This window comes from Elephantulus edwardii, unplaced genomic scaffold, assembly GCF_000299155.1.
Source record: "Elephantulus edwardii isolate Elephantulus edwardi_28Jun2011 unplaced genomic scaffold, EleEdw1.0 scaffold00184, whole genome shotgun sequence".
Taxonomy (NCBI): domain Eukaryota; kingdom Metazoa; phylum Chordata; class Mammalia; order Macroscelidea; family Macroscelididae; genus Elephantulus; species Elephantulus edwardii.
In genome coordinates this window covers 4059613-4072056 of record NW_006399934.1, presented here as the reverse complement: position 1 = coordinate 4072056, position 12444 = coordinate 4059613, and the positions used below count along the sequence as shown (strand labels likewise).

Here is a 12444-nt window from a genome sequence, read left to right as displayed (position 1 = left end):
CTCTGTGGGACAGTTCTACTCTTGTCTGATGGGATGGCTTTGAGTTGGGATCCAGTGTACAACAGGAGCTGTTGAAGCTCAGGCTTTTCTGAGCTCTAGCCCTTTTGTAAAGTGGACCCCCCGCAAAAATAGGCATTGGTAAGGATTAGAATACAGAAAGGAGGATAGAATAGAGAATGAAGACTAGTAAGCCTTTTCTCTCAAACTTTCTTCTGGATATGGACATTGGAGAATAGTGTTATCAGCTTAGAAGAATCCTCCACCCTTCTGCAGTGTCTTGAGAAGTGGTTCTGAAATGTTTCTAAAACATTTGAGAATGGGGGGAGAGGGCTTGGTCAGTCTCTTGATTTCTCTCAAACCAGTTCTATCTATGGAGCATTCATGGTAAATCCTTGGGTGTCAAAATAGTAGAACTGTTTTATGGAGTTTCCAGTGCCTGATTTTCAGAAGTATATAGCTGAACCTTCCTTTTGAGGCACCTCTAGGTAGACTCATATCTACAGTCTTTTGATTAGCAGCCTACTATGTTAACTGTTTGGATCATCCGGGCGCTCTCAAACCCTCTTACATTATTCATTTTGTCTTGCTGGCCTTGGGGTTTGGAAATGAAGGGTAGAGGACAGTGTCCAGCTTTGTGAATCTGGGTAGGTAGATTGTGACTCTGGCAGGTTTTACTCATTGCCTGACACCTGATTAAACTGCTGCCTCGTTAATAGTTACTTTAAGAAAGAGGAAAAGGAAAAGAAAAATGGGAGACAGCAATGGGTACTTCCACCAGGGGGCACCCAAATCAAAATAATGAGAAGCCAAATGTGAGTCTGGAATTGTGTGGGGAGGGCATTGTCTTTTCTCTTTTGAACAAGAACATTCGCATCCCTTCTTTATGTCTTTACCTCCGCTCTCTTAGATAGCCAGCTTTCTCCTCAGGGTCCCTGCTGATGGCTCATCCACTCAACAGTGACCTTGGACTGCTCTTAGCCACTTACTTAGAACCTTGACCTCCTCCCTCCAGGTGGGGCCAGTGCTCCCTGTGTTTTTAGAGCTGTCCCGGCTTCGGCTTCGGCTTCGAGGAACCTCAACATAAGACATTCTGTTTCGCGGCAGGTGCAAAGGTGGCGGGAGTTCTTTCCGAGTAGACAAGGACCTGGCTAGACCAGTTGGGTGGGGATGTGGTGATGCTGGTTCAGTTCCACTGCCTTTTGAGAGAGAAGGAAAGAGAAATCAGCGGGACATGGCAAAAATAATCCTCTGCTGACACAAACCCCTGCTGAGTTCTAGATATAGCAGGAGGGGTAAAAGTGAAATTCAAGAATGTGGACCTGAACAAACTAGGGATGGGCAAATCCTGGAAGAGTTGTGATTTGGAAAGGAGATAGATTAGAGAACTGTCCCCTGCCCCCATCTCTGATACCTGAAGTTTTCAAGAACAGACATTCCACTTCTCCAAAGTTCTCTACCATCCTTCAGCACTCCTTATGATCTCTAAATCTCTCTCCCTGCTCTCTCTTATTCCCTTCCATTTTAGGCAGGATGGGAAAGATTCATTCTCATTCATTCATTTCTGATCAGAGAACATGGTCTTCCATGTTCAAATGTTCTTCATGTAGCTTAGCCTGCACCCTTCCCGTGCAGGGTCAGCTCTGTGCATTCTCAAGCTGTGCTTTGGGCTAGATGGTGCACAAGGAGCAGGACTTTCTCTTACATATTGATGCCCCGTCTTAAAGATTCCTTTTCTGTACTATAGGAAGCCATCAGGGTCAGGAGGCAGGACTCTTACCTGGAAAGGGTTGGGAAGGCTCCAATGTTTTGTCTGTTTCAGAATTTTTCCCAAATAGGTTCCCTGGGAGTTGGGGAAAAGAAAACCAATTTCAGTCACAGTAACCAGAAGTTGCAAATTGAAAACTAATGTGCTGCCATCATAAAAAAGAACAAGAATCAGTGGCTTTCAATGACGAATGTCCCACATCCATGGGTAAGTATAGAAAACCTTTCAGGTTGTCTCAGTGACAGCAAGAAATGTGACTTTCAGTACTTCCCGGGCCCCGAAATGTTAAGTATTCAGCAGAGCACAAGTCATGGAACACAATGAAGATTTAACCTCTCTAAACATCAGTCCCTCTGTTCATGGAGAAACACTGATAGAATCGCACAGGTTCTCTGGCATCTGATCCATTTATTATATAGTTTATGGCTTTGGAAAAAAAGGTTTCTACTTTGGTTTCTTCCATCTAATTAATACATAGGGGAGCTCTGGTGACCTAATCTGTAGGGCAGTTGAGCTGTTAACCCAAAGGTGGCAGCCCCTCTGTCGTGGTTCAAGTCTACCAACTACGATGAGGGAGAAAGGTGGTCATCCTTTCATGTGATTTACAGCCTCCTGAAAACCCACTGAAGAGTAAACTAGAAGTTGGTTCTGACCAATGAGTATGAGTTTTGAATAGCCCCATGACCTGAGTAACATCTTTTACCTTTGTGGATTTAAGGGAATCTCATTTGTCCATTAGTGAGCTCTAGTGGTAAGGAGTTGTGCTGACAAAGGCAGGTGATTCCAATCTACCAGCTGAACCAAGGAGAAAGACAGTCTCCTGTGGCATTTACTGTCTCTGAACCACTGGAGAGTCAACTGAGTTGGTTCCAACTTGACAGCCCATAATGACAACAATACTTGTGTATTACAGATAGTAATACCTACCTTGGAGAATCCACCTGATTTTCAAAATCATCTTAAGAATAGGCTTGTTGCATTGAACACCAATGATCAAAGACCAGATGAATTGTGGGATGGCATCAGGGATATGCATGAAGAGAGCAAAATGTCATTACAAAGACAGAGGAGAAAGACAACCAAAATGGATGTTAGAAGAGACTGAAAATTGCACTAGAGAGTCGAGAAGCCAAATCAAAAGGAAAACATGCCTAAGTAAAGGAGCTAACAGAAAATTTCAGAGGACAGCTTGAGAAGACAAAGCAAAGTATTATAATGGAATGTCCAGAAAACTGGAATTGGAGAATAAAAAGGGAAGAATATGCTCTGCATTTCTCAAGCTGAGAGAACTGAAAAACTCAAGCTTTGAGTTGCAATATTGAAAATAATGTTATGGGCAATGTATTAAATGATCAGAGTTACTGTACTAAAAAGAATTGACTGACACTGGAACATTTCAGGAGTGCCATATGAGCAGGAGTCAATGCTAATGAAAGAGGAAATGAAAGCTGCATTAAAGGCACTGGCAAAAAATAAGACCCCAGGAATCAAAGGGATACCAATTGACTTGTTTCAACTAACAGATGCAGTCCTGGATGCGTTCACCAGTCTATGCCAGGAAATTTGGAGGACAGCTGTCTGGCCAGTGGTTTGGAAGAGGTCCATATTTGTTCCCATTCTCAAGAAAGGTGATCCAACTGAATGTGGAAACTATCGAACAATATCATTAATATCATATACAGGTAAAATATTGCTGAAGATCATTAAAAAATGGCTGGAACAGTACATAGATAAGAAACTGCCAGAAGTTCAAGCCAGATTTAGAAGAGGCTTAGCACCAGCGATACTGCTGATGTCAGATGGATTCTGGCTGAAAGTAAAGAATACCAGACAAATGTCTATCTGTGCTCTATTGACTATGCTAAAGCATTTGATGGTGTGGATCATAACAAGTTATGGCTAACATTGAGAAGAATGATAATTCTGGAGCACTTAATTGTGCTCTTGCAAAACCTATACCAAGACCAAGAGGCTGTTGTACGAACAGTACAAGGGAACACTATGAAGTTTAAAATTAAGAAAGGAATGAGTCAGGTTTGTATTCTCTCTCCATACCTGTTCAGTCTGTATGCTGAGCAAATTATTGGAGCTGCTGGACTCTCGAAGAATGTGACATTAAGAGTGAAAGAAGATTCATCAATATCCTATGTAATGCAGATGACCCAACCTTTTTGCTGAAAGTGAGAACTTGAAGCACTTGTTGCAGAAGATCAAAGAATACAGCCTCCAAGATGGATTGCATCTTAATGTCAACACTACTAGCTTCCCTCAGCCACACCCCTGCTTTCTGGTATGCTTTGTAGGATCTTTCTAGTGAAAGAGAGGAATACCCTCAAGAAGATGGATTGACACAGTGACTGCAGTAGTCTTGAGCGTGGCAGAGATCATTAATATGGCACAGGATAGGGCAAGATTTCAGTCTTCCTGGCCAACATCTCAGTTCAAAAAACATCAGCTCTTCTTTGGTCTTCCTTATTCATTGTCCCTCTTTCAGATGCATAGAAAACAAATGAAAAATACCATGGCTTGCATTAGGTGCACCTTAGTTTTAAACTGACATCCTTGCTCTTTAGCACTTTGGGGAGACCCCTGACAGCAGATTTCCTTAATGTAACATGTCTTTTGATTTTTAACTGCTGCTATCATGGGTGTTAGTTGCCAGTTTGAGTAAAATGAAATCATTGACTATCACTGTCACTGAACATAGTGGTTCTTTAAGAAACAGTCATTCTGGTGTTCCCAGGTCATGTAGCAGAACTGACTCTGATGACTTTGGTCATCAGGCCAATATTATAGTGTGTTTCCATCCTCTTAGTTGCCCTGTCTTCACACCCAGAGAGGTTTGCCCAGAAAACAGGTTTGTGGCTAAGGGAAGCTAATAGTTCAAAGACTGAGCTGTGTCTGCCGTGTCTTCCCACCTTCCCCTCACTCTCTCTGAGGAGTGAAGGAATATATTGTAAATACTTTATTGCTATCGAAAACTTCGAGTTTTAGAATTAGGCACTGTTTTGAGGGCTGTTGTTATTGTTGTTACTGGTATTGCATTCTGATTCATGGCAACCCTGTATATACAGAGATTTTCGAGGCTATGACTGCTCAGAAGTAACTTGTCAGACTTGTCTTCTGAGACATCTCTGGGTAGGTTTGAACCACCAACCTTTTGGTTGATAATTGACCATTTTACCAATTGCACCACCTGGAAACCCCTTGTAATGAGTTACTGAAGTTTAAAATAGCAAAAAGTATTTACATGTGCCTGGTTTTCTCTTGGCTGAGCAATAGACTTTTGCCCACAGCTAGGCTGCATGTAGTCACAGAAGCGCGGTTCTTTACCTTGGCTTTTTTTCACTTTCCCTGAATAACAAGGTCAACCATCAGTCCCCACTTACAGCTTTTCATTAATGTCTCATTCATGCTTCCGACAAATCTGCTTTTATCCTTCTTTCCATCACTCTGGAGATTATCTGTGGGGAGACAGTGAAGCGAAATGGTGAGGTATCTACCTTCTGAAGCTGTGAAAAAATACATTTCTGTTCTTTGAAACCACCTACTGTGTTATTTCTGAGCAGCACAAAGGCACTAATGCAATATTCCTAACATAATGCACCTTTTCTTAGTGACAAACCAGACAATTTTTTTGAGAAATATCTGACCCAAAAGTTAAGAGTCCAGGTTATGGCTGATCGCTCTTTCCCTGAAAGTCTAGAAAAGGAATTTCCCCCAGATTTCATTGGCTTTTAACCTATTTTCTTTTTGTCATCAAGAAGAGGCAGAGCTTCAGTGTGTTTCAGGGAAACAAAAGACATCAGCCAGAGGTCCCAAGGACCTGACCTGAGAAAGATGACAGGGCCCTGCCTCTTCTGAGGGCCAACATCCAGTTATACAACCACTGTGCTAGCAAGAGGGTTGCTGTGGGACACCAGTCCAGGTCCCACCATCTGTGAGTCACACAGGAGTAAGAGAGGCAGAGAAGTAAAATGTAGAATGCCTGGCAGAAGGCATGTGGATGTGTGGAAAATGCTGGACAGAAAACCTGGCATTTCTGAAAGGCCTCTGTAGGTTCTACATGACACACTGTCTGGGGCCACCAGAGTCAGTTCCGTAGTAGCTGGTACTTATCAGAGTACATATGAGATTATAATCAAGAAATAGAATGAGGATCTCATTCATGTTTTAACAGAAACTGGAATCACCATTACCCAAGCCATTGTAGAGGGTGGAAAGGGAGTCTTCTAATCCTGAAAAGTGATGATTCAGGCCCCAAAGTAAAGGTGTTGGATTAAACTTGATGGTAACGGAATGATGATGGTTTGGAACTCCAAGTTGCTGTGAAGTATTAACATGGCTGGCTGCTCATCAGAAATTGGAAGTTAGAGTCCAGCCAGAGGTGCCTTGGAAGAAAAGCCTGGTGATCCATCTACTTCTCAAAACAAATCACTGGATATCCTGTGGAGCTCAGTTCTACCCTGACACTCATGAAGTTGGCATAAGTAAAAATCAATTCTACAGTAAATGATTTTTTTTTATTTAAACTGGCACGCAGAAGTTACAGTTCAACTTTACTGGAGTGATGGAGAGAGAGTCTCCTAGAAAAAGGTGACAGAGGAGGTAAGGGCGTTTTCCTTACCTCTGTATTTCTTGAAGATTTCTGTGATGGAGCTATGTCTTGATTTGGCTTCAGTGAGTTTTTTCTCCAAGTCCGGATTAACAGGATTCGGGTGAAGAAACTGAAACCCTTGACTCCTGAGAAGACAGGGCTGAACTATGTGGTGATATTGAGGGGATCAGAGGCAGGGAGGGGGAATATTGGTGAGGCAGGATCATGAGGAGGAGATGGAGCCGGAGGGTGGAGTTGTGGGATAGGGATTGAACCGGGAGAGGGAGCTGCGAGTGAGGAGGTCTAAGTGAGGAATGTGAGACAAAGATTGAGATGGGGCACAGGGAAATGCAGGGGCCAGAGTGACAGAGCAGGGGACCCAACAGTCCATTTGGGCAAAAGAGCATGCAAGAGTTGCCAGAAAATAGGAAGCTCTATACTGAAGAACCAAGAAACTAGAGAAAGCAGCTCTGCTCTTTCACAACCAAACCACTTGGTTGCGCCTTTCTTTATAGCTGAAGTAGTTAGCCGTAATGTGATATCATGCATGGACATTTGTGAGGTGGGCATGTGAAAGAATCATATTAGTACATGTTGAACATTAGAGTATGAATCAATCAATGTATAAGATGTATTTGAGATGGCCCGTCATACCTGTATAAAATGACTTTGATGTCCTAGAAGAGAAGGAGAAACAGCACAGCCTCACCCCTTGGCTGATTCTTTGCAGCCAAAGAGTAAAGCCCAGTTTGGTGGAAGACAGAGCAGATGGGGGAGAAGCCCCCCCCTCCCTTCCCCATATCTATGAAGGGATATGCCAGCGGGTAGGGAAATTAGTAGACTTCGAGAGGAACTGAATGGAGATGAAGGAAAAGGGAATGTGATTTTTGAAGAGGTATTTTGTCTGAGACTGAACCACGGAAGTCTTGCTTGTATGGGAGCAGGGAGGGAAGGTGGAGGGCTGCAATGAATTTGCAAGGTAATTCTTGAAAGAGAGAAATGGCTTCTTGACCTGGTGGGAATGGGAGGTAAATTCATGGGTGATCTCAGCTTCTTTTGAGTACCAGCTAAACCCAGTGTGTCTCATGTGGCTACTGAGGACTTAGCTAGTACTGTGAGGATGTGAATTCGTAAATGTACTGCATTTTCACAAATTGAAACTTTAAAACAGAAGGAGTGGGGGTTTTTGTTTCCCCTTTAACTTCCATTAAACTCTATTTTAGTGATTTGGTGAGACCACATTCTACTTTAGCCCTTGAAAATTTATCAGTCAATGAAGATGGGGCCAAAGTGTAAGACTTATATCAGATTTTGAAACTCAGTGTAAAAAAAATGTCATTCTGAAGCTTCATTTGACATACTTCTGGCATGTTGCAAGGAGGAACCAGTCCTTGGAGTGGGGCATCATGCTTAAGGAGGTGGAGGGGCAGCGCAAGAGAGGAAGACTCTCAATGAGATGGATTGATTCAGTGACTGGGGTAATGGGGGGTTGGTGTGTCAGAGACTATAAGGTTGGTTCAGAACAGAACAGGATTCAGAGCTGTTGTACGTAGGGTCTCTATGAGTCTCAAGTGACCTGACGGCACATGACAACAATTAAAAAAAAAAAAGTAAAATAGCTCATTAACAGTTTTAAGTGTTGGCTATCAATTTCAAGTACTTTGGATATAGTAGGTTAAATAAAAATATAGTATTAACATTAACTTCATCTATTTTTAAAAAATCTTTGTTAAAATGTGACTACCAGAAAAAATTAGTTTATTACATATGTGCTTTGCAGTAGGGAATGCTGGTGGCCTAGTGGGTAAGGAGTTGTGCTGCCAGCCTAAAGCCATGCAGTTCCAATCCACCAGCTGCTCCTAGGAAGAAAGCTGCTGCTGTGTTGTTGACAGCCTCCAGAACCCTGTAGGATGATCATCTGTGAGTCAGTTCCAACTTGATGGCACATGACAGCAACAATAGCAATGCTTTAAAATGTATTTCTGAAGTATGTATGTAGCTAGCATTAGAGTTCTCTTGGACAGACAGCACTGGGCTAGAGGTGGAATGATTGGGATCATCTCAGTACTCCTAGACAAAAGATTGACAGTCTAAATCCACGCAGTGGTGCCTGGAAGACAGATCTGGCAATCTGCTCCCAAAGGTCACAGCCTAGAGAATCCTATGGAATGCAGTTCTCCCCTGCACACTGGGGTCACCATGAGTTGGGATAGACTGATGGCAACTAACAACAGCAACAAAGAGATATCTGGGAAAATGTTCGTGTTCTGACATGTAATTCAGGATGAACTGGCCCCTTCTTGCAGCTCAACCCCCCAAGATTCTCTCACCCAGAGCATGTCACTGGGCGACATTTGCTGTTTGGCCTTCAAGTTATCAGCAATCTTATTGAGAGCAATCAGCTGCGCCTCGGTGGAGGTGGCGAAGAGGTGGCTTCCCTTGGCTCCTTCCTGACTCAGCCAGGCCAGTCGTGACAGGAGGAACTTCTTCTCCTCATTCAGGATCTGATGCAGGTGCTTGAATTCTGTGATGACCCTTTGTCGTTCATGCTCCACCAGGGCCTGGAGGGAGGAGAATGCACCCTCAGGAGATGAGAGGATGATCTAAGGACTTTGTATAAAAAGTTTTTTTAATTTTTTTTTTTAGACTGTAGAAATCCCTTATTTAGCATTTAAATGGCAGCAGCTGTGGAATCAAAAAGCGTAGTTAAAAGAGCCATCTCTGTATTTTGAACTTAAAAGATTTTACACAAAAGGTTATTTGCCAGTTTCTAAAATTTCAACAGCCTGGGCTGCCCTCTTTTCCCACAACCCTTTCCCCTCTCCCCACTTTTTTCCCCCCTTCTTCTTCTTCCACAGTGATTAAATCTGTAAAGGAGGTGGTCTCCATGCACTTAATAATACTAAGGGCAAGAATTGACCTGATCCATTTGACAACATAAAGATGCTCTCCCCTCAAACTGTGCATGAAATATACCAAGGAATATTTCAGCTTATTAATTTGAGCAACTAAGTTTTTTTAATTTTTATTAAAATAAAAATAAATATCTGTGTATTTTCTTTTTCAAGGCTCTCATCCATTTTACCCAATCTTTCCTTTTTAATTAAGTTGACATGTATTAAAAGATGTACTGTGATAGGAAAGTCTGCTGTTAGGGACCGCTCCAAAGTACTAAAGAGCAGTGGTGTCACTCTGGAGACTAAGGTGCATCTGATACAGGCCATGGTCTTTGCAATCGCTTCTTATGTGTCAGAGAGTTGGACAATGACTAGGGAGGATAGAAGTAGAATTGATGCCTTTGAGCTGTGGTGCTGGAGAACAGTATTGAATGTACCATGGACTGCTAAGAAAACAAACAGGTTCATCCTGGAGAGGGTTAAACCAGCGGCTCCTTGGAGGCAAGGATTCTGAGGCTTTGTCTGACATACTTTGCACATGTTGTAAGGAGGGACCAGTCCTTGGAGAGGGACATCATGCTTGGGAGGGTGGAGGGGCAGTGCAGGAGAGGGAGGCCCTCTGTGAGGTGGATTGATTCAGTGACTGGGTAATCGGGATGGGTGTGTCAGAGACAGTGCGATTGGTACAGGATAGAGCAGAATTTAGGGCTGTTGTACATAGGGTCGCTATGAGTCGCAAGCAACTCGGTGGTACATAACAACAACAACATATTGTAAATATGAACAATGTTCTGGAGCAGACTCAGAAAAGGAAAGTTGGGCAAAGCAAACCTTTTTTAAAGCCTTTATTACCAGTGCAGGCTATTGGAGGCTAGATTATTTATATTTAATATTTTCCTTCAAGGATATGAATCTCGACACCTATCTTACATTTCCATCAACTTTTCGATTTATAATGTCCTTTCACAAAGATGCAACATACTCCTCACTTTGGCACAGACACACACAGAATAGGAAAGATGTTGGGTAGAGACTGATGGTCTTTGTTTTCTAACTGAAGAATCAGTCTCTGGTTAAGGAACAGCCTATAAGAGCCAGAAGTGAGTCTTAAAATTGCTATTTCTCATGTTAAGCCATACCACTATTTCCAGGAAGGATCTTGTAGTAGGTCAACCTACTGTAATAACACAAGGCTAGACATATAGTGCTATTGTAGAAAAGACACACATGGAAGAGAAAGTGTGAACACATCCTCTCTAGCTGCCACTAGTTTTTCTGTCCCTCCACCTGCCCTTTCTATACTCTGTCCCATTCTGGTTCACTTTTCTTTATTGCTGGATCTTTTCCTGAGCAGTCAGTGTAATAAAAGTCAGTGTATTGTTGTGTATCATCGAGCTGGAGCCGACCTATAGCTGACTCTCCAGCAGGTTTTCAGAGGCGGTTAACCATATGGGAGGGGATTGCCCATCTTTCTCCTGCGGAGCAGCTGGTGACCTCGAACTGCGTGCCTTTGGGATTGCAGTGCAGCTTCTTGCCACTAGGCCACCAGAGCTCCATTAGGTGTGGGTAAAAGAAAAGGGAAATAATCTGTGTGAAAAGCAATGTATACGAAATTTATAAGTAAACCAGTAAAAAGAAAAAAAAAAGAATTTAAAGCAAAACTTCTGATGAAGTACAAATAAACAGAAACATTATAAAGTTGGAGCGGGGAGGGGGGCCGGAATCCTAGGTATTTAAGGCAGAAGATGTGTCTGAGACCAAGTGCTGTGTAACAGAGAGACCCACATCTGGGCATTTTCTTACCATGAAGACATTGATCCTCTGTCTGCCTTGTGTGTTCACTTCTCCTATTGTCTTTGCCTTTTGCTCCAAGGCCTTCAGTTCGCTTTGAATTTTTTCCTGTGGGGAGAGGTCTGTTTGGTAAGCTATACCAGGAAGTTGCCTTGGCCTTTCACAAACCCCCTACTCTCTCAAGAGGGTAGGTGAAAATGGAGGACACTTAGGGCAGGCATGGTGGAGCAGAAGAAATTTGGGGCCTCAGTGACCCACAAGAGAAGAATGTGTCATTTGTGAGTAATTATGCTTATTTGAATGGTGCTTTGAGATTAATAAAGGATTCCCACAGACTTTTCCACATTTGTCCTATCAGACTTTCTGTAGAGGTAAGTTCTATTCAGTTCTCTTTCCCCCTATTTCAAAGATAAGAAAACTGAGAGTTGGGTAAAGTAACTAATGTCTTACAGAAAGTTCAGGGTTTGGACTTGAAACAAAACTTTCTGATTCAAAATCCCATTCTTCTTCAATGGTCCATTATGCTTTGACCTCAAAAGACTTCAGACCTTTGAATTAAATAATAGACCAGAGATGAGACTCTCAAAGTACCCACCCTGCTTGACACTACACTGCCCACTCAGTTGTAAAGGGTGAAGTCCACAGTGTGGAAACCCAACCCTTGTGTCCTCACCAACCCTTGATCTGATAGGTGGACAGAGGAACGACCCCAAATGCTTACCTGATACTTTTGTGCAGCTTCTTCTATCAAGCTGAATTGATGAGATTTGTGTTCCTTGGAGTTACAACACACCGTACAGAGAAACATCCCATCATACTCACAGAAGTAATGATACTTTTCTTGGTGCTTCTGACATTTCAGATCATTCCTTTGTGGATGCACCTCAACAGGGCTCATGGCTTGGATTTTCTCCACCAGATTCACCAATAGCCAGTTGGGCCTCAGTGTGTCCCTCTTCACAGTTTTGTTGCAAAGGGGGCATTTGAGTAAATTGTCTGGTGTCTCCCCACTCTGAGTGATGCATTTCATGCAAAAGTTATGTCCACAGTCGATAGTAACAGGGTCCTGCAAGATTTCTATGCATATGGGACAGATGACTTCCTCCTGCAGTGTATTGATAAGCTCTGTATTGGCCATGATGGAGCAGGAGGGCCGTATTCAGTCTGTGAAAAGTTGTATTGAGTCTGCCAGAAGAGTTTTCTGAAAACCACAGACAGAGTTGGGCTGTGAACACTGATTCTAGCAAGGGGGAAAGAGGTCAAAGAGTACTGGTTACATGGAGGAGCTGAAAGTAGGGAGAAAAGAGAAGAAAATAAATTAATTTTAAAAACAGAATATGAGTTAGAATGTAGCAAATATTTTAAAGAGAGAACAGCTAGGCAAACCTACCTCA

General features: G+C 42.7%; 1 protein-coding gene across 1 annotated transcript in view; it reads right to left on the bottom strand.

Moving 5' to 3' along the window:
* The window catches only part of TRIM31 (tripartite motif containing 31), a 13202-nt gene extending 1014 nt beyond the window's left edge, over positions 1-12188 (bottom strand). Inside the window, exons 1-7 of the mRNA XM_006896284.1 lie at positions 11772-12188; positions 11063-11158; positions 8693-8923; positions 7017-7039; positions 6393-6508; positions 5155-5229; positions 987-1196 (exon numbers count right to left, since the gene is read on the bottom strand). Of these exons, the coding sequence (XP_006896346.1) occupies positions 987-1196; positions 5155-5229; positions 6393-6508; positions 7017-7039; positions 8693-8923; positions 11063-11158; positions 11772-12188 (1168 nt within the window). The remainder of the gene's footprint in view (positions 1-986; positions 1197-5154; positions 5230-6392; positions 6509-7016; positions 7040-8692; positions 8924-11062; positions 11159-11771) is intronic.
* Between the last annotated feature and the right edge of the window lie 256 nt (positions 12189-12444).